Source organism: Etheostoma spectabile, chromosome 19 (assembly GCF_008692095.1).
Source record: "Etheostoma spectabile isolate EspeVRDwgs_2016 chromosome 19, UIUC_Espe_1.0, whole genome shotgun sequence".
Lineage (NCBI taxonomy): Eukaryota > Metazoa > Chordata > Actinopteri > Perciformes > Percidae > Etheostoma > Etheostoma spectabile.
The window spans coordinates 18,522,098-18,547,847 of NC_045751.1; the positions used below are offsets into that span (position 1 = coordinate 18,522,098).

General features: G+C 41.1%; 1 protein-coding gene and 2 long non-coding RNA genes across 4 annotated transcripts in view; 2 read left to right on the forward strand and 1 right to left on the reverse strand.

Annotated features, from left to right (window-relative positions):
* The first annotated feature begins 493 nt into the window (after nucleotides 1-493).
* On the forward strand, nucleotides 494-11,937 carry LOC116707141 (uncharacterized). The gene is made up of 3 exons (XR_004336408.1): nucleotides 494-610; nucleotides 3,745-3,750; nucleotides 11,927-11,937. It is a non-coding gene; the product is annotated as an uncharacterized LOC116707141 (long non-coding RNA).
* Nucleotides 3,707-25,750, reverse strand: part of LOC116707140 (RAS guanyl-releasing protein 2) — a 46,741-nt gene continuing 24,697 nt past the window's right edge. The window contains exons 10-17 of one of the 2 annotated variants that reach the window (XM_032544357.1): nucleotides 21,637-21,711; nucleotides 21,242-21,361; nucleotides 20,114-20,229; nucleotides 19,885-20,026; nucleotides 12,588-12,624; nucleotides 9,066-9,224; nucleotides 7,657-7,719; nucleotides 3,707-5,281 (exon numbers count right to left, since the gene is read on the reverse strand). In XM_032544357.1, coding sequence (XP_032400248.1) covers nucleotides 7,661-7,719; nucleotides 9,066-9,224; nucleotides 12,588-12,624; nucleotides 19,885-20,026; nucleotides 20,114-20,229; nucleotides 21,242-21,361; nucleotides 21,637-21,711 — 708 coding nt within the window. In that variant the 3' untranslated portion in view covers nucleotides 3,707-5,281; nucleotides 7,657-7,660. Of the gene's footprint in view, nucleotides 5,282-7,656; nucleotides 7,720-9,065; nucleotides 9,225-12,587; nucleotides 12,625-19,884; nucleotides 20,027-20,113; nucleotides 20,230-21,241; nucleotides 21,365-21,636; nucleotides 21,712-25,750 lie in introns of both variants that reach the window. The other variant, XM_032544355.1, reaches the window with a different exon arrangement.
* LOC116707142 (uncharacterized) overlaps nucleotides 23,333-25,750 on the forward strand; it is a 10,262-nt gene continuing 7,844 nt past the window's right edge. The window contains exon 1 of the long non-coding RNA XR_004336409.1: nucleotides 23,333-23,456. This is a non-coding gene — a long non-coding RNA (uncharacterized LOC116707142). The remainder of the gene's footprint in view (nucleotides 23,457-25,750) is intronic.

Sequence of the window (25,750 nt, forward strand, 5' to 3'; positions counted from 1 at the left end):
TTTCCTGCCCCTGTCCTGCAGCTTCAGGAATATTAAATATGCAAGCCGTCCCCTCTGCAGATGCGCTGCCATTGATTTTCTGTCAATCCCCCAGGCTGCAGTAACTCGATTTGGTATCAGTGATGGCTAAATGAGACCAGATAAGAGCAGAGAGAATGGAAGAAGTTTCTCACTCTGAATATGTTCAGGTAGGTAATATTTAACAATTGTGCGATCCTTTCTGTTTTTCGCATGAGCTTCGCAAAGGACCTCTTCTTGTGTTGTCTCCTTCCTCTAAGGACATCAGAGCCTGATTTTACAAGGGAAGAGAAGTACAACACATAGTGTTGGAGGCTGTTTCCTCTTCTCTTTGATTCAGGAAGTCATTAAAAAGCCTTGTAGCATTGAAACCGCAGTAATAAACCTGACGATTGAAGTGCTCCTTTAATTTTTTTAGCGTTACACAGTAGTACCGGTCCAGGGCCACTTCATCTGTGTTGCCAGACCAGTTGTCAGATTAAAGGAAGCCAAGAAAGTCTCCATTGATCAGGATTTTAAAAACTACCTCTATGAGACTCCTGGACAATGTGTCCCATATGCTGTCATAGAAGGTGTAGTGAGATCTGTGAAGGTGGTAGAGCGGTCGCCTACCAATCAGGTCGGTGGTTTGATCCCTGGCCCTGGAGTCCCATGTCAAAGTGTCCTTGAGCAAGACAAAGAACCCCAAATTTTTCCTGATGCTGTGCCATCGGTGTGTGAATGTTTATCTGATGAGCAGGTGCCACCTTGTACGGCAGTCTCAGCCACCAGTGTGTGAACGGTGAATGGTTCCTGAACTCCGTAAATAGTCATAGAGACTAAAAAAGAGTTGTATGTTTCCATTTCACTGGGTTTCTTCGGCACTAGTTTCATGTTCTCAATATTCATCATAACTGATTCTAGTCAAACAAGGACTCCCTCTCCCTACAGTGCTGAGTGCTTCACCAGAGTCAGCAAATGAGCTTAATGGAATAAGGGCCCCAGCGGTCTCATGGAGCTCCTTCCACTTTGTGAGAGACTGTTTGCTGAGCTGCTTCCCAAATGTAGGTAAAGAGGCACTTTTTCCACAATCTGATGGACTTGTTTGACTTGCCATCAACTTTGTTTATGCTGTTTGAATAAAAAATAAAAAAAAAGACTTTGAATCGGAGATGTCAAAACAAGTTGATGAAACAAAATCCTAGCACAACTGAGATTCTGCAAGAAAGTGCTGGAGCTGCGGTGATATCAGAGGGTTGTCCTCGGTTTGGCTCTGTGTGTGTGTGTGTGGGGGGGGGGGAAGAATGTAAGAACTGTTGTCTTGTGACAAACAAGCATGAAGCAACATTGCATGTGCTTTACAGTGTGTCACTGCTTGTGCATTTGCATAGGATTGATTTTATGGGATGTAACATATGAACGACCAAGAAAAGTAGTGCTGTTGTCTGCATTGTGATGCTGCATTGTGATTCTCTGTAAACCTTGACAGAGAGGCTCTGTGTTTTGTTATACGACTGGAAGCGTTCCCACCTTCCTCCCAGTAGGAGTCCTTCCTCGGCACGCACGCTCCATTTAGTAGCTCAACATTGCCTCCAAGTGGAAGAGAACACCCATGACCCCACTTTAGTGTGAGGTTAACAGCTCCAGATGCTTGCAGTCAGTGCACCACAAGGGGACAGCACTGCAGATGCAGGTGTCGTGGTGGGTTCAGAACCATGAACAGGCATCAAATCAAAGCAGAGCTTGGCGGTGGTCCCAGTTTTTGATGAGCAGACATCAAATCAATAATCTGTTCACTAGTCTTACAAGAGAAAATCTTAGTGTTTCCTGCTGCTCAAACAAATCCATAATAGCCTTTTAACTCTATCTATAGATGCTTAAAAATGCCTACCTGCCAATATCTCTGGCACAAATAGCCCTCTCCATAGCCTATCAGGGTGATGCATTGCATTTTGTGCATTGCAATCTCTGTCTAATTGAATAGAAATATAGAACTGTACCATCTGTTGAGGGGGCAAATGGCATCTTTGCGTCTCAACCATCAGGCCCCAAATCTTCCCTTTCATTGCAATCAAGCTCGCAGTGTGAGATTGCCAACAATGAATAAGGTTATTTCTCTCCTGTCCTCATTACCATGTAATTAGCTGCAGTGCCGTTCAATTTCCCCTCATTTCAGACTTTTCAGATCAATATCTCAGCGGCTCCCCGCTAAATGGCTATGCTGCTAGCAGGGCTTTTCTATAGCCGAATGGGAGGTATCAATCACTGGGCTAGAAGAGAAGCTCAATGCTGTTGAAGCAATGACCACACACACTTTAGGGCGCAATCCTACAGGCTTTGGAGAAAAGGAGATGTGGGAGGGAGTGTGATATTTCAAAGAGGATATTATGTTGGGAGTGTCAGGTTTACGACATGGGTCCCGCTTCTTTTTGTCTACGCAGTATCGACCGCTATAGAGGTATGGACACAAATCTGGAGATGTTGACTCCATTGCTTTGCAGAGACATTGCCTAGCTAACACCTGATAGAAAGAAGGTCCTTTGTTTGCTTCTAAGCCCTGATCCTTTCTGTGTGGAGTTGCCATACTCTTCTTTTTGCATCTCATTCTTCTTGTGGATTTCTTTTGGCACTTCCGCATGCAAATCAGCTCAATTAAAGAAACTGAAAGGCTGTAAATGTTTTCTTTACCTGTTCATCAATGATGGACCTAGTATTTCAATGTTGGTAGAATAGGAAGCTACAGGACAGGAATGAATCACAGTGGCGTCATTATGCAGGTAACACTGAATGCATTTATGTGTGACTAGCATTTATGAGTATTTAACAGTATCATAGCACTGGATGAGATATGAGCCGACTCCATAGACTGGATATAGTCGGATCGATGTCCTCCCGTTCATCATCACATACAGAGTGGGAGTCAGGCAATCAGAGCCCCAGACTGACTTCATCTCTGACAGTAATTAGATGTGGCACCAACTGCAAGGCTCATTCAGGGTTGGTCATTAATGTTTATAATAGACATTCAGAGGACACTGGATCATGGTTACATAAAGAAGCGGAGAACTGTGTGGTTGCTGTTGTATAATTGATTTCAACATCTGGGATGAGTATGTTTTGGGAGGGGATGTGGTTAGAGTTTCTGTTGTGGTGCAATTGCTGCGAAACTCTTCAGTTGAGGTGGGCGGAGGTACGAAATGGTGAAAAAGTTGTTGCAACAACAAGTTACAATGGCACTATGGACTATTCTAGTAGTATTCTAATGGGCTCTTTTGTATTAAATGTAGGAAAACATTCTGCTGTTAAAGCAATTTTATAGTTAAAGTCCCAATGAAATCCTTTTACACCTGTCTCAGTGTTGGACCTTTTTAACTAAACTATTATGAATTGTGCTTTGTGCATACATCAATTGCATTGTCACTCAATTCCAAAATATCAGCTTTTCAGGAACAGAGAAAAATAGCTTTGATTTTGACTTGACTAGTGTTTTTTGGGCTACGTTTTGAAAAGTTTTTAAAAACATTGAAATCACACACAGTTGCCAGCTTTCACATGGGATTATGCGTATTAACAGAAATGTAAGTAAATGGACTGTATTTTTAGATCAGAACAGCTGCTAAAAGATGAAAATATCCACTGCTGAAAAGAAAGTGGAGAATCATCCAAAGTGTCCTATTTCAGAGAGACAATACTTAACCAGAACACATAGTAAAGTGACATTCAATGCATTAGTGCATTTAATACTAGGAAATTGTTTGGGAACCACAAGGAGTAGCATGCCATTGGTCTGAAAGATCCATTCATAGAATGACAACAAACATCTTTCATCAGACAGGCAGTGACACAGAAGGACCGGCAGCTATTTAGCCATTTATACAGAAAAATAAATACCAGCAACGTGAGGAATCTCATTCAATGACAAAGCAGCACTTAACAATATGGCACTGAAAGTCTGAATTCATCTCTCCACAGGCACAAAGCAACAGAAACAGTTCCTCTGTCTGGAATTTCAACACTTCATGTTTCCGAAATAAATGATAACTTTGTGTGTTATACCAAAAAAAACACACACACACAAAAACACACAAAACCCTTAGCAACAGAGACGCCTGGCTAGACAATAAAGCCATGAAAGGAGAAGCATGCAGGATAAAAAAGAACCCCGCCAAATACAACTTTCATCACAACAGATTCTCAGGGAAATAATATTTATACACAGCTGGTGTCAAATGAAGAGCTTCATTATACTTTAGTTGTTATTTTGATTATTTCATTTTTACTGACAGTTCTCAGGGCTTTGAGACTCCTTCAGAAACGGATAGAGGAATCAGTAGGAAGCCCGTCTCCAGCTCTCTGCTGTCAACATCTAGGCCTTTTATTAGGGGAAAATCCAATCTTCATCTGACAGCAGCATGTCACTGTTTGTGCTACATTCACAGTACTGACGGAGGAGAGATCATCTATCAATGCACTGGTACAAAATTGTACTGTATACCGAAAACAACACCACAGCAATAACTATAAGACAGTTACTGATATTCAGGTAAACATGACAAAATAGAACATTGTTTAGAGTCCATTCTTGTTATTACTGTCCACATCGTCCTTTCAGCTCTCTGTTGTGTTGGCAAAATGGTTGCCTTAGTCATCATGCTTCAGACAGCCACCAAGAATCAACAATCTTTTAACTGACATCAAAATTGGTCCTATTAGTGGTCCATTGAAATTGAACAATTCTAATTAAGATGATGAACAATATAAAGAGCTATATAACAGAGTTTCTCAGGCGAAGAAAGACGGTAGCTTTGTCTGGGTGGCAGGTTTACATTCTTGGCAATAACAGCACCTCTTTTATGTTTTTAAAGGAAGAAGAAGAAAAAAAACAGCCACTCCAATTTGCAGCAAAGTGCACTCAAATTATAAACTCCACTGACTTTGACATTCCACCAAGAAAATACAATTTTGTGGATTTTTTTAGTAATATATAGTAAGTTTTACAGTAATACTCTTGGCCAACACTGAATAAAAATGCAAAAATTGTACATAATAGTTATACAAAGACATTGGATTCACATTGGTGGTCAATGTCATGTGAGTTAGGTGGAGTCGCTGTTGCAGTATGCGTCCACTGTGTGGCAGCATGACGGTGTCCTGGCTTGTGTTAAGTGCAGTTTCTCAGCAGTGTTGAGGGTTGTAAAGCTGACATACTGTAGCACATTCTGTGTCTGGCTCCCAGCACTCTGACGCTGATTTGGCATCTTGCACTCCAACCGTAGGAGGGATTCTAAAATAGAGAGCTGGAGACTGTCACTGGCCTGTTCATCAAAACCACACTTCACTTCTTAAGGCTTCTGCAAGGGTTTCAATACAACGGCTGATGCATCCAGTAGTACATGTGTAAATTCAGAAGAATATTTCAACCGTATGAACAGTTCTTAAGGGGAGGCATTACATGTAAATAGGGAAAACATTTTAACTACATTTAAAAAAAAAAGTTTAACCATGAAACCATGAAAATTCCCCAGTTGATTACTTACATTAAAACAACTTTTTTTTGCATTACAAGTTTTCTGAAATGTTTGTTTAAATATGCAAATTAGGCATTTTTAATGTTAACTTTTGTTGAAGTTCAGGAGAAATGTCCAAGCACAAAAAAAGACAAAGTGTAGTTAAATGAACATCTAAATGTGTGTTTTTGATGTGTTTTTTTTCCATGTTATGGAAGTAAAATAGCCCAAAAACTCAAAATTGAAAAAATATGCTTTTGCATTTAGTGTCCCCCCTTAACAGTAACAATAAATTGGTTTGGGAATATTCACCAATTAATAACAATTGAATTGATAAAGGACCTTAAGTCGGCAATTGTTATCTTTTGTGCCTGTGGCCAAAAGTAGTTTTAATACCATATTAGTTGATTAATTTTCTTTAAATAACATTTGTGTTTAATCAAATTGCCACAAACAAATTGCTCCTTGTTGCCCCAGGGTCTCATAAAGGCTGATCTGAACAAGCTTTTGTCATTCTTAGGTCGGTTTTGTTCAGTTGGTCATTTTGCCAAGATATGCATTTTCCTTAATTGTAACCTTTATCATGAAAGTCAATGCCAAACAATGACAATAAACATTTTTCCATGTTTAATTTTTCCTGTACCTTGTAAAATACTTATTATTTTTTAATCTGCAGGCCTGTAAACATAATGTGAGAAGACTAAATTGCTCTTTGATTCAACTGCTCATAACTCATATTCATATACAACCTGTGCTGAAAAGAAATAATATGAGAGTTAGGTTTTAAAGGGTCACAAGCCAAAACTATTGGTAGATAATATGAACATTGAGGTATTTCCTGTGCAGATACACTGTATTGATCTATTTATCTTTTTATTTGGAGACTCCAATTTGAAAGCAATAGGTCAACATTTTGGGAAATGTTTGCCAGGAGTGACCACATCATGTCTGTCACATACAGCCAGTGTACGGTTAGCTTAGCATTAAGACCTGGCAAAACAGCTGGCCTGGCTCTGTCCAAAGGTAATTCAATCTGCTCACCAGCACCGCTAAAGCTCACTAATTATCTCCGCTGGTTGCATAGCAACGTCACAGCGATGACAAGACTCCAGGAAGTTACTTTGTCCAGACAGTCTTTTAAATCCCAAATGTGTCATTTTTGCACTTTGGGTTTTGTACTTCATGTTAATTAGTGAGCGGTTGAGGTGCTGGTAGGCAGATTGTGTTACCTTCAGACAGATCCAGGCTCCCCTGACCCCACACGCCCCCCCACCCCCCAGTTTCCCTTTCATGCAAATCTACGCTAACCAGCAGCTGGCTCCAGCTACATATTTTACAGTACAGATGTGAGAGTGGTATTAATCTTCTCATTTAACTCTCAACAAGAAAGCAACATTTCAAATCAATCAAAAAGCAGATAAAATGTGATTTGTCTATTTGCTGATTCTCTATGAGCCATAGAAACTCAAGAATATACCGTAAACCCACATGGTGTACTAAAGGAAAATGGAAATTGAGCGGAAGTACGTAAGAGGGCGGAGCCTAGCTATACAAGCTATGCACTCCTACTCTAAACTCTGACTCCATGATGAATCTGAACTACAATACACAATTACTTTTCAAACTAAGCACAGCAACAATGTCAATAACAATCATATAGAATGCATCCAATAGTGTGAGGCTACATTTGCATGGCTACGTTTTGGTTTTTAAGCGAAGTTTTGAGCCAGTAACGATCTCCAAAGTGTTTAAACTCACACGGCCAAAACATATATCTCACCAACATTCTCTTATACTGGGCATGCCTGTGCCGGGGTAAACAAGAGGCAGCATGTATACTTTGCCCATTGCTTGCCGTTACCATGGTAACATTAGTAAATTAAGAACGATAAGACAAATAAGACCCATCAGGCTGCAAAACATTGCCGTCAGTGTTGCTAAAGGTCTCCGTTGGCAACCGTGGAGACTGCAACCCAACTCCGCAGATTCAGAATCAAAACGGGTCAGAAGAGTTTTCAAATGTCTCCGGTTTAGAGGCTCTGAAACGCCAGAGTAGGGGGAATGCGAGGTGTAAACGTAGCAAAAGATATTAGTTTTTAAACCAAAGTAGCAATGTAAATGTAGCCTGAGCCAAAGTGAACATCTCTCTCACCTGGTTATAGGTGGACATCAAACACTCCTTCCTCCACTGTCTCTATATCCTCTTCGTCAATTACTGATAGAAACAGAGAAGGCAAGGGAAAAGGAATGAGGAATAGATCGGTCAATCAAATGAAAATGCTAAATGCTAATGAAAATGTATGGCCTTTCGTTTGTTTACTATGCCATTTCATTTGTCTAGCAGCGTCATTGATCAAGCAGGCGCACAGTGATAACACAAAGCCAGGCAGGGCAACACTTTTGCTAATGTCTGGTAAAAACAGTATGAGTCACTGGCCTCGCTGGGGGGTGCCAATCACATTTCCATTGCAAATTACACTGTATTGTTTGAGAATTTCTGCCAAACGCCAGTGCTCCATATGCTCGGGGAGAGACAAAAGCACCCTGTTCCAGTAGTGACATTAGGTGCTGAAAGAGCGTTATGAAAATCGCTCTAAGCTATACTTTGCTGAGACAATGACTGCATCAGATATTGTGGCATTTTGAAAAAAAAAAATTAGATTTTCCGGCTAGTATTTTTTAGTTTTTTAGGATTGTTAAAGTGTTTTTCAGGAGCACTATACTATATTGTGTCTTTCCTAAAATCGAGAAAGCTACCTATGTCATGCTGCATGTCTCTCTAAAAATAAGCCTTTAAAGGTCCCATAATGTAAAAAGTGAGATTTCCTTTTTTTACATCAAGGTGCTCTGTAAATATTAAGATATCAAAACGTTTAAAGCCCATATTCAGAAACTGTGCCTTTAAACAAGCATACTATAGACTATGTATGACTGTGGATCAGAAATTGAGTGGGTTAGCCGATCCCCAGGTCCTCTGGCCACTTGTCAAAGTGTCCTTGAGCAAGACACTGAACCCCAAGTTGCTCCATGGACACTGTGTGTATAGCTGTCCACTGCTCCTAATGCTTAGGATGGGTTAAATGCAAATATTGAATTTCACTAAATTGTACTGTATGATTGTATGTGACAAATAGTAATAATACTTCTTCTTCTTCTTCTTCACTATATATAGGTAGAAAGTGGCGCTCTAGTGGCATTAGAATCATTCCCCGGCTGCAGTGATGATACAGAGGGAGACACTGAGAGCGCAGATATGGAAGACACAGGCTGGGCTTTTTCTGAAGGAGGACTTAATGAGACAGGCGCTAAAATGACGCATTTCAGACAGAGGGTGAATTCAGGTATAATCAGACACACAGTGTGAGAAAAATAATGTGTTTTTGAATGTCAAAGCACGTAAATATTAACGTGTGTTCTAGCAGAAAATCAAAATATGAAGTATGAACCTGAAAATGAGCATGACATGGGACCTTTAAGTTTAGCTGTGAGATGCTAAATGATATATGTATATTGTGTGCATAAAACACTTTTTTTTTTTTTGTGACATAACAACCAACTGACCTGTGTTCTGCAGGCTGGGAGGGGTGTTAGCAGGTGGAGGGAAGCTGTAGGATCTGGCCTGGAGAGCCGGCGGCGTCTCGTGGCTTATGCTCTTCGTCCTCTTCCGGCATTCAACTGCCAGGCGGCTTCGGCAGGCCTTGTGGCAGTTCACACCGCAAGCTGCCGCCGGAGCATTCATGAGGCAAGAGAAGGAGAGCGGCAAAGAGATGTGACGGGAGAGGAGGAGAGGACGGGCGGGTGGGAGGAGAGACAGGGAGAGTCGCCGAGAAAGAAGGCGAGATGGGAAGAAGAAAGGGAAAGATGGAGAGAGAGGGACAGGGTCAGACAGAGGAACGGGTGCAAACAGAAACATCGGGGCGAACGGAAGAGCCAGCGGTGACAGGAACGAGCTTCTACACGGCATGCAGACACACAAGCACTGGCACACACACACGCTTAGGTCAACTGTGCCTGACAACAACTCTGCCAACCAGGGGGAGTCTGAGAGGAGAGGAGCCATGGGTCATTGAGCAAGGCATCCCCAAAACATGTGAGTCGAAGAACCGGAACAAATACATGCAAAACAGTAGTGTAGTTTTGCCACAGTGACCAACAAGATTTTCTTCACCATTTAAAGTTTAAAACAAAGGTGTTTTTAAATGTCCATGTCATTGCCACCTTGTGCCAGTATTATAAAAAAAACCCTTCTTTTTCTTCTACCTAGTCAGGGAGTGCATTACCCTCTTTTTTCATGACTAACCTTGTACCTTAAATTACTGAGGGAGAGGCAATTAAAAACCTTGCTTTCAAATGTTCACTGCACTATTTTTATTTGTTGCTCTAACTATACAAGGGTTAGGCTTACAGGGTAACCTTGTGTCCTAAGAAAATACATAAAAAATGTCATTCTCAACTACGTTTTGAGGGAAATGTCTTTCTCCTGCAACTCTTTTTAACACTTGGGTGAATTAAAACACAACTAAGTATGTTTATTATGTAGATTTAGTTACCTATGTAAGTTAAATTCAGTACGTAATGTAGGTTAAGTACACAGAAAAGTAACTACACAAGTCAACACTGACTTTTAGTTTCACACAGAGCACGGAACAGCTGGATTCATCCATCCATCCACCCCAACATTTTAAATGGTTGTTGCCACCTCGTTCCAGTAGGATAAAAAGACAACCTTCTTTTTCTCCTTCCAAGTCAGTGAAGTGCATTACATCTTTATTCCTGATGAACCGTGTACCTTAACATACTGAGGAATAGGCGTTTAAAACCATTTTTTTTTCAACCGTTCATTGCACTATTTTCGCTTGGTTCATCGCTATAACTGACTTACGGAGACTTGGTTTAGAAACATATTTGTGATACGTCAAAGACAAACATAATCCAAGACAAAACAATGCATTTTTGTTGTGTGGGAACATAATTTTTTAGACAGGGCTGTATAGGGATTGTTTGACATTTTGGGAAATGTACTTAAACATTTTCTTGGCTCTGGACAGCAGTTTCACATTTAACAAACAAATATAAATTTAACAAATTGACCATAGCATCTATCTCTTAATAAGAGTGAATAACCCTAAAATGTTGAGTCATTCCTTTAAACAGAGAGGAGGATAAAACTTGTTGTGATATCATAGGATACTGGCATTGTGAAAACACACCACTTCAAAGACAATGAGATGCCTCTCATATCTAAGTCTAAATATCTAAACGTCTACCATCGCAAAACACACATCCACCTACACACACACACACACACACACATTCAGAGGTCTCAACACACCGCTCCTGCACTGTGAATGGTGATTCATTTCAATTATGCCCCTGCCGTGCTTTCTACCTCCCTGAGTACAGGCTAACAATGGAAATGGGGATGAATGGCTCCGGGGGCTCTCTCATTGACTTCCTGTGGTCTCATTAATACACTGGAACAAGCCAGAACACTCTCAGTTAGACCCAGAGACATACAAGGATGTTGTATTGGTTTGTTTATGTACAAAGTGCTTCTGTGTTTGCTCTCTTTTTACCTCCCTGCCATTTTTTTGTATGTAAGTATGTACTTGCATCAGAAAAAGCCCAAAAAAGACACTAGATTTAGGTAGAACAAGTCTCGGTAATTCGAATATTAGGTGGAGATAGACTCAGGATTTTTTCTTTTCTCTTCTTAAATACAAGACGCAGGGTGATCACTGCTAGTAACAGACCACAATACCTCAAAGGAGCATGAATTACTCTTGTTGCTATGCAACTCAATTGTTTGACGGTAACTTACAAGCTTTTTAATAAGCACTAGTCAACCAGGGATGAACCTGAATGAATGGGGAAGCAATTCATGTTGAGATTAGACAGGGGAGAATTGGTAATTAAAATGCTTGTTTTTTCAAGAAGAACCATGAATACATTACATCCTCCAACACACCAGGGCTCTGTATACATGCCGGTCCCGTTAATATTGGCTATTAAGTTGTGATCTCTCTCTCTCTCTCCCTCCCCCCCCAACGAGCTGAGGCAGATGGACGCCTACCAAGAGCGAGGTTCTGCCCGAGGTTTCTGCCAGTTAAACGTTTTTCCACGCTGCTTTTGCACCAAATGCTTGCTTTTATTATTGGGTATCTGTAAACTATAGAGTGTGGTCTAGAATTACTCTATATGTAAAGTGTCCTATTATTTGACAAATAAATTGATAAATAAAAATCAATTGAATTGAAAATTGCATTGCTACAGTAACTTCCAAACCAATGCTTGTGCAAACAAATAACTAAAGAGCCATGTGCTTCAAACAGCAATTGAAACTAATTTCCTGAACAATTGACAAAATAATGATACCCTGCCTGCAAAATGTCTCCCTACGCTACCTTCTCCCATTCATAAAGCTGAGCTGCCATCAATCACTTCTCCTAAAACTCCAGCAGATGGAAACTTGCATTATTTGCATTATAGATTTGGCCTTGATTCCATAAAGTTCTTGCTCGACATCTGGATGGAAACATATGAAGTGTTAACGTCACTTAGTGCACCGAACGTCTGCAGATTATCACTACTTAAGTTTGAGTCAGCACAGACGACCAGCAGCACAGTCATAGTGGGAGAAGAAGCAAGCTGTTGGAGTGTTTGTTTTGAGGCTAATGAGGACAAGAAAAGGACAGGAGGCGTTGGATGTACATACATTTGTGAAATGAACCAGCTTCTTCAAACACCAGCCTACTGGGAGTGTAGAAAGGGCAAATAATAACGCATTGTGTGTTGTGTGGTCGCAGCTGATGGAGTTAATCGGGCTGTTGGTAAACCATGCTCTGTATGTGGACATGTATTATACTTATTTCCAATGGTTTCTGTGTTGATGGCATTTACCCAGCACTCACACACAACCTCTGTAGATCTTTGTCTACAGAGGGTGTGTGTGAGTGTTTGATGGCTGGGAATCGATGGTGTCAAAAATAATTGCTAATTCTTTGAAAGTGTCACCCCTCTGAGTGGAAGATGCACATCTGTGCAGCGGACATAGAGTTTGATCTAAATGTATTGCTCTCTTACCTTTACACTTGTAGCCTTGTTTGTAGAAGCCCCATATCTGCAAAAAGACAGATAAAGAAAGTGACAATAAAGTGACAGTGGGGGTCGGGTGTTAATTAGAATATGTTTTCATGTCCATGAAGGCAAGAGAGAAATGTTAAAATTACAGAGAGATCTGAGTAGGTTAAGCATTGAAGGTCCATCGTTGTAGGAATTCAAATGCTCCTTTCTTCAGATGTTTTTTTGATAAACAAATATACGATCTTTGTTAACACAGTAAATACATTATAATGTCAAATCATCATATTTTTTCGTACACTGTCTACCAGGGCTGTAGACGTTTTTCTATTATCTCTGACTTGTTTTGACAATTTTTTTCCAAAGTAACTTCCTCCTTCAAAACAAAACCATTGATTTACAAAACAGATATTAGTTGTTTTGCTTTTTTTAAATTATAAAAAAATGAAGCCAAATGATCATCTTAAAATACAAGATATACTGTCTTGACTCTCTTAATTGGACTCGGCCTTGACTTAGACTCAAACCTCTTTGGACTCTGTCTAGGATTTGTCTTGGACTTGACAAAGGTGGACTAGACTACAGCCCTGCTCTTCACACTTTGTTTTAGCGCTGTGCAAGCGCTGGAGAAAGCTCCGACTGACCCATCATAAATTTCTACGAGGGGATTAAAAACGCTTTGGTTTGTTTGTATGTCTTTAAACTAATTACTATTGTCTTGGGTGGGGCTAAGCCCAAGATGCAACAACGGTGCCCTTGCAAAATCGTGTCGGGAGGACACTAGAGAATTTGTTTTGGCGGAACATTGGCACGTGATTAGGCGAGCTAAAGCCCTGCAAAAGAAAACACCACGTTAAACATTAAAAGACGTATGTCAACTGTGTGATAGGACTTTTACTGATAAACAAGAAAAACATAATTTGATCGCCGTTGCCCGAGAGGTAAAGCCTGCCTATGCTTTAGCTTTGGATGAGCTCGCTGGGCTTCCATGTAGCTTGCTAACTCGGTGTTTACATACTATGTAGGCAGCAAATGGCAAGCTTATACGCGCAGTCTACATCCTGTTAGTCAGACTACATTTTAAGCAACTGCATCTTCAAATATAAAAATATTTTGTGGTTGTTACTAAGGCTTCACAATATGAGGAGAATTTGCAATGTGCGACACCACTGTTGAATATTGCGATAACGGTATTACTTGCGATAAACATTTTCCAATGTACTCAGTTCTGCCTTTCTGCTGCTTTTAGTGTTCTGATAAAATACAACAAATTGTTGAACATTGAATTTATAACAAAAGAAAATCATTCTCAACATTCTTTTATTGAAAATTGGACCAAAATGTTACATTTTAACATGCATTCTGCTGATATTTTCTTTTAACTAACACACAAAAGCGTTTGAGTGTCTATCATGATATGTTGCAGCCTTTTGCGATGTGTATATTGCGGCAGCTGATGTTGCGATGACGATAAAAAAAGTCATATATGGAAACTTACAATAGAACATACTGCAGGGGTCTCCAATGTATATTGAGTTGCATATTAAACTAGGCCTAAGATAACATGTAATGTAACCATTTATGGTGCCCTACAATACTAAATAACATTTTCATATATCATCTTGTTTAAATATCAAACATACATGTGGAAGGCACAGTGAATCCTTAAGTGTAACTGTATCTGTGGATGGCAACCTGGCTATAGTTATTGTTTCGTATCACAGGTTGTTGCTTTTTTTTATGAATAGGCCAATTTATCTTTTACAATAATATGTTGGATTCATTTTAGTGTATTTTTCGACCTATTTTTATTTTTGGGAGGGGATAGAACTTTCAAAAAGGTATTTAACAATTAGTTGTAATGACTCTGAGGACCCCCTAGGGGTCGTGGACCCCCTGTTGAAGATCACTGATATACTGTATGTAGTTGGGGGTCCCTGCTCGTCTCTCTTTCAGGTTAGGGGTCCTTTGCTCAAAAAAGGTTCTGTAAGTGCTCTAAGGTGTGGAGAACTGAATTATAATGGAAACCAATAACTGCCCAAATGGAAGGAAATGTATGTAAAAATGGATGCGGTGGTTGGCAGTTAGACAAGGTGTACACGATTAGCAGTTAATGGACTAAAACATGTTAAAATGCCCGTATAGTACATCTTGATACACCCAATTGATTGTTGCTGAGACACCGGGCAACGGAGAGAGAGAGAAAGAGAAAGAGAGAGAATTGCCGGGAAAGAGGGGGTGGAGGGGGAACGAGATCAAGCGGGGCACAGGGAGCGCACAGACAGTGGGGGAACAATGACATGAAAGAGGCAAGCTGGAGATCACACACTGCACTGGCACATCTGAGGAGGCACAAAATACCCTGACCTCTTCACACACACACACACACACATACACACACACACACACACACACACACACACATACACACTAACCTATATGCATGCATGCAAACACATACATACACTCGTTGACACAAATACACAAACACACACACACACACACACACACAGTGAGAAACGGTGCACAGCCAGAGGCTCTACAACAAAGAGAAGTCAGTTGGGAACAGAACATCTAAACACAGCTACCAACACGGCTCTGTCTACGCTGCCTGACCTTTACTGTCTCTGTGGACTGAAAAACACAATGCACTACAAACAAGAGCTGGAAACACACTGACTTAGGATTCTCTGTTAGCTTTTAGCAAGCTGTACTATTAATCTGGAAATGTTTTGGCACTTAAATTGCAAATTCTGCATTTAATTGTGATGATAGTGTGCCACTTTTGCTTCCTGGTGTCTCCGTACAAGCAATCAATCAGCATTCCACTGAATGAGAATGTAAATAGCGTATGTGTTGCTGTTATAGCTACAAAAAGGGCCTTCTATCTTTTCCATCCAGACTGTGAGAGTGCCGACAGTCACGTCCTTCTTTTCCTGCGTTAGTGCAAGCAGATAAACAGGTCCAGTGGGGAGAGTTTCCATTTGTACTTTTAAGATAATGCACCATGTTTTTGCATCTTCATAAAATGCTTCATTTCAGGCCTGTGGGTCCTCTCAGTCATTACAATAGACCAGGGGTGACCACACTTTTTCAGCTTGCGAGCTACTTTTAAAATGACCAAGTCAAAATTATTGAATAGACTAACGGTCACCTGGCTGTAGCTTCATGTCTAATGGACAGATGGTAAGATCTTCTCATCTAACTTTCAATGAGAGTGCAAGTAAGGGCGCTTTCACATCTGCCTTGTTTAGTTCGGTTGAATCGCACTAGAGTTGGTTTGCCCCGCCAGTGTGGTTCATTTGAACAGGTGAGAATGCAGCAATCGCACTCTGGTGTGCACAAAAAGCAGACCAAACAAGTGTACCGAGACCTGCTAGATAAGATGGTCTCGATGGACTTTCAATCAAACTCTGGAGTGATTTGTTTGTGGTGAGAACATGATTCCACATCCAACCTCACCAACTACACAGCATGTACTGCGCAGTCTGAGCTCCTGTAGTCAGGAGTGCTTAGCAATCTGTGATGCAGCAGAACACATAAACTGTAGCAGCTTGCAGTGTTTCTTTAACAGAAATAGACAGCAGTCAAGCTCATCGTCTGTCACTCGCATCTCCATGGTCAATCCAGCAACCATTAAAGTTGGAGACAGACGTCGTCAGAGCAGAGCAAAGTCTTTGTGACCAGAGCAGACGTAGTAAGGTGTCTCGGGAAAGAACATCTGGTTTGACCATGGAGGATGTCACTCCCCAAAGTAAGTCAAGTGCAGATTTGAGTTGCGCATGCGTCACTTTGCAACAAGTAGCACACAAGATGCTAACAAGAGACTTCTGTAATATCAACACAGTAAAAATGAGCCTACTTAATGAAATTGGTCCACTGCTTGCTACAAGTTAGCAATTAAACTCATTAATTAACCATAGCTAAAACCTTTCTGAAATGACTGCTAGCTTAGCTACAAGTTAGCAATTAAACACAACAAAGGCTGTCAGTGGAATGTCGTTTTGAGGTAACGTTAGCAATCAAACAATCATAGATAGCTAAAATGTGTTTGAAAGGATTTTCATCTTCTGTTATTGTTTGTAAAGAGAAAAGTTTATTATTTCATGGATTTCAGAAATCTCAGTATGACACATTAGGCTGTAAACCGTTTAAATCGGAGAATGTGCAACTAACATCTGCACTCAACCAGAGCCAGTCTGACTCGACTGTCATTGGGTATGACGCGTTATGCCGTAAACCGTTTAAATCTGAGCATGTGCAACTCAAATCTGCACTCGACTTACATCGGGAAGTGACAGAGATGGGAGATTTATACACTAGTCCAGAACACAGGACCTGCTTACTGTATTTACTTTCTTTCTCCCGCCCCAGACACATCTGACCAATAAGAGGAGTGACCATTCTTGCCTGATTAGTAGTCCCACATTTTGGTACGCTTGGATCTTTCCAGGTGGAAAACAAAACCGAACCAAGTTTACAAACTCAACAACCAATTTGGATCAAAGCAAACATACCACAGGTGTAAAAACACCCTGGGTTTGTTTCCCCAGAACTATCCCTTTAGCTACTGTAACATGCAAACACAGAGAAACAAGTCATGGCAGCTTGTGAAATTTGAAGACTCCTCTCTCCACAAATCCCTCCTCCACACTGCATGCATAGCACAGACAGGCCTGAACTAATCCTGTGTGGGAACTGAGGACTTAGTGTGCACATTGCTGACAAAGAGACGGTGTCATCATCTACAGGAATATAAATGATGACACTGATGAGCTGTGTGAGTGCTTACATGAACCCAAATGCACCTCATACAGAAAAGGAAGCTATCCTAGGAAATGAATCTGAAGGTGTAATCACCTAAAAGAACAATACATGTGCATGATATTGTTTCTTTATTATAGATTGATTAATCAATTTCCCCAGGGAGATCATGATCAAATACTATTTCTCAGTCAGGATGAGAAGAGACATTGACTTTGTTCGAGAGCCAGGTCTCTGCAGAATCGATCACCAGCGAACGCCGTGTGTTGCATGCCCGTGTCCGACTTGATCCCAACTTGCTCTGACATCATGCCCGTGTGGGCAGCAAGAGAGATCCGCAGGTTCGAGTCGCAGGCAGCGCAGTTGCTTTTTTACGACCGCAAGACCCAGGCGGACCCAGAGCATGCTGGGATACGCTAGCCTCTTAGCTAATTTAACAGCTGATTGGTTCAGAATTGACTCAAAGTTATGACGTTTTATATACATTTTTATTGTTTTTAAATCGGACGGATTTGAAGTGCAATTTGTCTGATTTAAAGGCTTATTCTGTACAGAACAGATCGTGGCTGATAGTGACGTTTAGAAGTCAGAGAGACTAAATCTGTTCAGATCACAGATCATCTACAGTTGATTATTTATTAACATCAGCAACAGATCGCACGTAGACAAGACAGCTACTCTGTCTTAATAAAAACAACTGGAGACGGTATAGCAGATGACATACCGGTACTATGTGTCTGATAACATTTTATTAAATCGGAATCGGACTTAACACAATGTGAGTGTTTCTGTGACTTCCTGTTCACCGTGAAGGCTCCTCGAGTTAGCTGGGAACTGTCCGACTTTACCACAGCTTTTTGTCACCACCCCCGGCTGCTGCCGCCTGCTCTCGTCCACGTTACAGGCGAGGCGCTGTTCATCTCGAACGAGCCTATTGACCACTGATTCTTGTTCTTCTTCTACTGATTACAAAAAGCTAAACTGTCACAAGCCCAAAGGCATGTGTGCGCCACTCTCTTCAATCTCTCATATTAAAGTACTCTGAGCCGGCAGCTAAAAACTTGCTGAGACGCAAAAACAAAAACTCACACTGTGTGATGTGTCCTTTTGCTTTGTGCATTGAGTAAAATGCATTTGTGTGCAATTAACAGGGATGTTAAGGCCAAATGGGGCTGTGGGAAGAACAACACGATCAAGACGATCAAGATCTATGTGAGATACTGGAGGTGAGTGAACTCTGCAGTGTTTACAGGAGGACCGGCTTGGCTTGGCCAGCTTGTTTGAGACAAGTGCTGAAAAATGGGCTGCGGGAAAATATTGTTATTGCACTGGAGCCAAGAGGGAAGCACAAAGCAGGCAGAAGTGGAAGAGCTCAGTGTATGTACCACTGCTTCACACACACACACACACACACACATTCAAAGGAAGAAGTCCTTATCTTTCCCTGCTCTCTATTCTGAGTTTCCCCTCATGATGGTTTGGAAATGCTCCCCATGGAGATTGTGTGTGTTTGTGTGTATGAATGTGTGCTCCTTTGAGTGCAAATTATATACTATACGTATAATTTACGACTTACTTCTCTTTTGAGCATTCTTTCTCTCTCTCTGCAGTACACACAAATGAATTGGATGACATCTCAGTGTCTGCAGTTCAATATTAGGGCCCTATTGCTGCACTCATTACAGCTGAGTCCTGAGTCACTGTCTATGTCTAAATAACAGAGAGCTCCTTGGGGGACTTTGGGAAATGTTAAGGGCCAGAGGACACACACACACACACACACACACACACACACACACACACACACACACACACACACACACACACACACACACAGATGTAACATTTCAACAGAGTAGGGTCATTATCTCGCCCAATTACCTTCCTCCCATATTTCCCAGAATGCAACTTCCGCAGCAAGAGCTATGGCCCCAAGTAATTGGCATTGCCCTGACCTGACAGGAGAGACCTCTGAGAGGTGGGGCTACATGCGCTGCCCGTGACTGCCCAGACAAATGATGAAGTGCAGATAGATGCGGCTCCGCGGCTGTGGAACGGCCTCTGACTGGTAACCTTTTTAAACAAACTATACCACGTACCACCAATTGAGCAGCAAATGAGTCGATGAGTTTGATAACACCAAAGCAAACAAAGTAGATCAATATTTCTTCAAAGCCTATCTGGTTTATAAATCATAGAGAGGATTTTGTATTTAAAAATGATTTTTAAGCATTGCACATAGAGTATGTTGTGTGATCTAAGTGAGGTAAACAAGACTTCCAGATATTTAACTAAAAAAACTACTATTTTTAGTAAAAAAAAAGAGAAAAAAATAAAGTGAGAATTTATAAAATTTAAACCGCATCTTATAAATGCCCACATGTATTGATATTCTGTATATGTATATATAATTTTTTTACTTTGGATTGATACTATTGGATTGATGATGATGAATTGATATATTTATCCAGATTGATGTCCATATCATTACACCATCTAATTTATTTTTTACAAGTGCGAAGAAGTTGATACTCACAAAGCCGGCGCAGTGCTCGCAGAACGTGGGCTTAACGTATGTGCTCTCGGTAAAAGTGTGGATGAAACCCATCTTGCAGTTGAGCAGAGAGCTGGCTTTCATGAAGTAGTCTACCATCTCCTCTCTGCTGATCTTCCCGTCTCTGTGAGAGAAAGCAAAGAGATGAGAGGTTGCGTCAGTGTGTACACTGCATGGAATTTAGCAACAGTGTAAATGTGCCAATGCTCACTGGTTCTTGTCCAGTTCTCCGAACTTGCTGAGGTATGGGAAGTTGTTCCTGATTGCTTCAAATTCATCCCTGGAGATGTGGCCGTCTCCATCTGAATCAAAGTTCTTGAACACCGACTGTGAACAATGAGGGTTGTGAAGGTTAGTTTCAGTCTTAATTCTGCTACAGAGTCACAGAGCCCTCTGACATGATTTTTGCCGAGTAATTATCCAAGGTTAGATCCTGTATGTGTGTGTGTCTGTCGGTCTGAGAACGTGAAAAAATATAAAATAAGATTTAATTTATGCTGCTGTCTGAAGACCCTGACAATTCCCCAATGTTAAAAACACATTATAAATGAATTAAGCATGTTTGTGAGCAACCTTTTAACAACTAAAGTCGACAAACTGACTCAGTCAGGCCAGTTACATAGCAAGTTTGGCAAGTTGGCAGTTCAGCCACAAAAAGCAGACAGCGTAAGGCTGTAGCCCCCCCCCCCACGTATGTATTGAACTGTGCAAGGGTGCATTCAGCTACTTATGATATTTCTTGAAAAAGGATTGTGTTAGTTCTTCTTTCAAAAGTTAGAGTTTACTGTAACATACACTTCAATTGCAGACAGTTGCTTGCCATACCCATCTCTCTCGGCTTTCATTTCTGCAACCATACTATCTAATTCAAAACAAAAGTGTAATGGGCAGCCCTTATAGAAATCGACCCATTGGGCTTTAAAGTATTCTCACAGCTGACGATGTGAAGGGGGGGGGGGGGGGGGGGGGGGGGGGGGGGGGGATGACATGCAGCAAAGGGCCACAGTTTGAAGTTGAACCTGCAGCCGCTGAGAGAAGGGCTGAGTCTTTGTGAATGGGGCGCACGCTCTACCACGTGAGCTATCCAAGCACACCGGGCTTTAAAGTATTCTCAACCCACAAGCAACAACATCGACTTTTAATTTTGAGGCAAAAAAACTTAAAATATCACCAGAAATGAAGTTACAGGCTTTTCAGATAACCCCACCCAGTGTTGGTAAGATAATTAGATATTTGGCCAAAGAGCCAAGTGCACTTTGCGGTCATCATGTAAAGATGGTGGTGGGGAGGAATAACCCGGTAGCCTTCCACTGTCCCTCAGGTTGCAGTCAGCACTCACCTCCACCATCTTCTCTATGTGTTTCTTGATGATGGTGGGGTCGGCGCTGGGCTTCACCGACACAGCCCACTCGTCGATCATAGTGGGCTTGGGGTCAGACGCTGGGGCGGGGCTGGAGTTCTGCTACAATGAGAAACCAAAGAGGGTGAGATCAGTATCAGCTGGGGGTGCAGAAGCTGTCAAAAGAAAAGAAAAGAAAAGACAGCTGCTGCACAGAGCAGCGGTCAAGGGTAAAAACAGTGGATCACAATGTCACGAGAAAATAAAATCCTAATATGCATAAATGTTACCATTTATCATATCAAGACAGGAGCAGAGTGAGGTATATCACTGCCAAATATGGGATATGAACAGGCCAGCACGGGACCCAAAGTGTACATTTGTGTGCTGCTCACCGCTGGCTTGCGAGGTTCTCTCTGAAGAGACATCTGGTAGATCTCCTCCTCTGTGTGGTACTGGTCCAGAGACACCTGAACACAACAGTACATACTGTTAAAGGCCTATGGGACCATTGTGTCACCAAATTTTTTGCCAAGAACTGAATTTTTGTGGGTTGAGCCTCCACTACATTCCAGAATAAATCCCCAGTGTCCTAGATTTTACACATTTTTAATGATTGTACTTAAAGGGATAGTTCAGTCTGTAGGGAGTTGGGTTGGTAACCTGAGGGTTGCTGGTTGAAGTCCCCATACAGACGGGCCATACGGTGGTGGAGTGGTGGCTGAAGAGATGCCAGTTCACCTCTGGGCACAGCCAAGGTGCTTTTGAGCAAGGCACCAAACCCCCTAACTGCTCGCGGCGCCTGTCCTTTGACAGCTGCAGCTTCTTCACTCTGACATATCTCTATTAGTGCATGTCTATTAGTGCATGTGTGTTTGTGTATTTCAGTCCTGTGTGTAACGTGTGCTCTGACAAACATTGAGCGTCTATGCTCAAATATTACAACTGTAGTTTTTGTATCCTTTAAAAGAGTGTTTGGTACTATTCCCAGACTTCATCTCCAACACAAAACAAATACATTCCTGCATAGATTCCAGACCAAAGCAGCCTTTTAGAGGCGTAATCCAAATGAAATAAATGGTGAAATAGACACAAAGTGACCAAATAAAGCTGTTGTGTACCCTCACTGAAACTGCAGCCTCAAGACGAGGTCAATCTCTATATCCTATTCCTTTTCTAGCTTCTTAACACAAATGCCTTCTCACACACTGACCTGTTCATTACAGGACGTGTTAAGTACAGCCATCTTTTACTATGGCAACAGGTTAGTGAGCAGATTGATTTTTTTGCTCCAACCAACATGTTGCAGCCAACTGTGGCATGCTATCATCCACTGCATCTATTGTTGGCCTCTAATTCTTTTCTTTTCCTCTGAGCTATTTTCTCACCCTAATTGTGTTTCCTGGCTTTTATTGAGTAGAAGTGGTACGTGCGGAAGGAATAAAGAAAGAAAGGCATTTCTTCTTGTTTGGCTTTGTGGTTTAGTGGCGCTTACAGTATTTCCGGGAGAAAGTTAACTGTAGCTTATTCAACACATCTGACTTAATATAGAATCGATGACGATTACTCAAAAAGGAGGAAAGTCGTGTTTTAAACTTGTACGTTTGCAGGCATGTCTGCGTAGAGATTCATTTGAAGGATTTATTGGCTTTCTTTCCATCTCCACTGCTCGCTCTCCCTCCCTCTCCAACTCGAGATAGATCAACTCCAATAAGCCCTGGCATTAGATAATTGGGTATTGACTCTGTCCAGCAAACTTCCTCAGTGACGCTCATCTCCAAAACCTGTCAATGTCATGTTTTCTTTCATTTTCACACAGAAAAAAAGTAGAGCCAGCAGCAATCTCACACCAACACATGCAGCCTGATTGACAAATCTCTTGAGATTGTTCAAATACAGAAAGCTTTTCAAATTCAGCAGAGTCTTATCTATATCTGCCAAGAAACTTACAAACACACACACTTGTGGGTTTAGTCTGAAGTGCTAAAACACCATCCCAGCTTCATCGAGTCCAGTGGCAATTTTAGGATCGGACATTTAGGGATGCCTGGCACCCTTTGAACAGGTTTTTTTTATGTTCAAAGGGTGCATTTTAACATCATTTTGGACCATCATGGCAAGGGGAAACATTGAATTATGTAACTAGAAAGCCACCAACAATTTTGAGAAAACCTACTTCAATGCTGAGCCACAGGGCCATTACTACAAAAGTGAGGTATTGTAACAAATGAAATGGGATATCCATCTATGGAAAAGCAGATATTTCCAAAATGCAGTATCAATAACTTTTGAAAATTACAGATTCATGCAATTTTTGACTAATGGTTGACAAGCACTATCTAGGGCCTAGATAGTGCTTGCCTAGATTCTAGGCATTAGTCTGGGTTTACTTTCACGATGCTGTGATAGTCCTAGAAAACAACTCCTTAGCTCACAATAGATTGACACAGACTTTTATTTATTTATTTAGCAATTAGTTTTTAGTTGTTCCGGGATCAAGTCTAAAAAAAGGCTTGCTCAAGCATGGGTAACTCACTTGCAATATATAAAAAGGGTTATTTTCTTATGCACTGGTAAATGATGCTATTCCCACATCATTTCATATTAAAATGTATTTTTTTAGGGCAACAACTTTTTCCCAGTTGGATGATTTGATTTCTTCCTGTGGGTGTTTGGTGGTTGCGTGTAATGAAAACACTAAGTGTAATATAAGGAGAGGAAGAGAGTAGTCTATTTATAAGTTCCACTTCCAGGATTGCTCCAGTGCCGCTGGATATTCCTCCAGATGTCCCTCTTTTTGGTCGGATGTTCGTCACCTTCCTCTTTCTTTGTGTTGGCGTCTTAAACTCCGGTGGATTTATGAGGACAATGGTTAACTGCTCCTCAGATCTCTGCAGTGTAAATCCAGACAGCTAGCTAGACTATCTGTCAAATCTGAGTTTTCTGTTGCTCTACTAAAACAACTTTTGAACGTACACACATTCCACCAAAATAAGTCTTCCCGATGCTATTTTGAAGAGGAACTGTGGCTCCGTCCGACGCGTAGCACTGCCCAAGATGATTGTGATTGGTTTAAAAACGCCAATAAACCAGAACACGTTTTACGAACATCCCAGAATGCTGTGTGGACTAGCCAGACTCTCCTCCGCAGAGTTGTGGAGGAAGGTCTGGCAATGCGAGACTAGGAAGAGAGCAATGTTTTGTCAGCCGAGACAGAGACTATGGAACAAGAAGCAAAATGAGTGTAGAATGTTTACACCTTTACAATTTAATAGTAATATTATCAGTGTGGTCTCTTATAATAAAATGCTTTTCTGCAGGTGTTGAGATTTAAAAGGCGGATAGCGATTCCCATGAGGTCCTGTTTTATGTCGTTTCAAAGTCAACACGCTCTGACAGCAAAAGCCCTTTTAGTCTTTAATCAGGATACAAGAACAGACAGAGGTTTCTGTGCAGGTTTACCATTTAAAGTTCAGTGAAGTTCACTGAAGAGATGCTAATACGCGAGTTGTGACTCTTTGTCCTGGATAAAAGCACAAATTAAAAAAAGGGCATTTCGCAACCAGATAACAGTGTTAAAGTTAATCAAAGATGTAGAAGTAAATGCATGGTTAAATCCTCTCTGTATCCCTGAAAGGTTTTCTTTTCTTAAAGGAACACTCCACCAATTGTACACATGAAATTTAGTTTACTACACAGTTGCATAATGTTTTCTGTGGCTCATTAGGAGGTTTCCCAAGTAAAAAAAAATAATAATCCTGATGATGTCACCAGAGTAATCTTGGTTTCTGGCTTACTGTTTTTACAGAAAGACTGTTTTACAAACAAGGAGGTGTAGTGTGCAAAAGAAGTAGACAATTAGGAGGCCATGAGGATGAAAGATGCTATAGAGTACCACTTTCAAAATGTGTTCATTACAGTTTCAACCTCAATAATTTTCAACATATTTTCACAGATCACATCATTTCGACCAAGACCACTGTGAACCATATCTGTTTGAGACAACTAAATACTGCATGCTTTGGTTACATATCGCCGCTGTCAACAAGAACCCTTGTATCTCCGTATTTTGTCATTTTCATTTTTTTCATACGTAAATGCTATTGGTCCCCTTTCTGTCTGTATGTGGGTTTGACAAATATTTAATATGTAGCTCAACATAATCTTAAAGCTTTAGTGCATAGTTTCTGTCGCCCTCATGAGGAATTTGATACAAGCCTTCCATGATCACGCACCACCCCCAACCCTCCTCCATGCAGTTGCTAGTAGCCAAGGAGGACACGGAGGATTAAAAAAGAAAAACATGATGGACTTATCAGAAAAGGTAATTATATTCACTGGAGTTTCTAAGTGCAAAAGTCACGGAACAACACAATCTTCTGAACATAGCCAAACTGAGAAATACAGAGGTTTGTATGGAGTTGATCAGCTTTGCATCAATTCATTTGGCAATTAGGTAAATGCGGAGCTGGTTGATGTGGCTCGGGGAAGGGAAGTTTGGGGTTCCCT